General features: G+C 49.9%; 1 protein-coding gene across 1 annotated transcript in view; it reads left to right on the top strand.

Moving 5' to 3' along the window:
- The window catches only part of LOC119592247 (netrin receptor UNC5C-like), a gene marked incomplete at its 5' end in the record, with an annotated part of 58,872 nt that overhangs the window by 55,205 nt on the left and 2,961 nt on the right, over positions 1 to 706 (top strand). Inside the window, 1 exon segment of the mRNA XM_037941083.1 lies at positions 391 to 626. Within this exon segment, the coding sequence (XP_037797011.1) occupies positions 391 to 626 (236 nt within the window).

The following is a 706-nucleotide window of genomic DNA, read 5'->3' as shown; positions in this document are numbered from 1 at the left end:
ATATGCTGCAGTGGATCTCTTACTCACCAATAATTAATATGATTATATATTATACATTTCCTATTTATTTGATGAGGTGAGCCGTGTGTTGCCGTTCAAAGGCCATTAAAGCGAATTACATTGAACATATCGAAATGCCTGGTTGGTATGGGCGCTTTTGGGTAATTACTGATGGTAGATAAAAACGTACTTGTATAATATTGCTATAATTTGTTATTGTTTTGATTGTGTCATGATGTTTTTTTTATGACCAGTCATGTTTTTTTTTTTAACACTCTTAATTCCCCTTTAATAAACCCACTCTTAATAACCCCCCCTTAATTCTCCCTTAATTAATAACCCCCTTAATTCCCCTTTAATTCCCCCCCTTAACGCTGCCTCCCCCCCCAGGTTCCCGGCCGACCTCCGCGTCCGACGGTGGGCGTGAGAGCCAGCCGCCCAAGGAGCTGCTGAGCGCCGACGGAGCCGCGTGGGGCGTGATGACGGCGGCGGGCGGGCGTCTGGTGGTGGGCGAATACGGCGTGGTGCTCACGGTTCCCGAGGGCGCGCTGCCCCCGGAGGCGCGCCAGCAGATGTACATCGGCGTCATGCCCAACGCGCACGTGCCCAAGCTCACCGATAGGCAGGTGAGGGTCGTCTGCCTTTGCTTTGGTCTCGTGTTGGAACTACTGCGGGTTTTGTGTGTCTTTTGTGTTTGCCTGTGCTT

Source organism: Penaeus monodon, chromosome 29 (assembly GCF_015228065.2).
Source record: "Penaeus monodon isolate SGIC_2016 chromosome 29, NSTDA_Pmon_1, whole genome shotgun sequence".
In the NCBI taxonomy this organism is placed as follows: domain Eukaryota; kingdom Metazoa; phylum Arthropoda; class Malacostraca; order Decapoda; family Penaeidae; genus Penaeus; species Penaeus monodon.
Note: the sequence above shows the minus strand (reverse complement) of the source record. Positions and strands in the feature narration are given on the sequence as shown.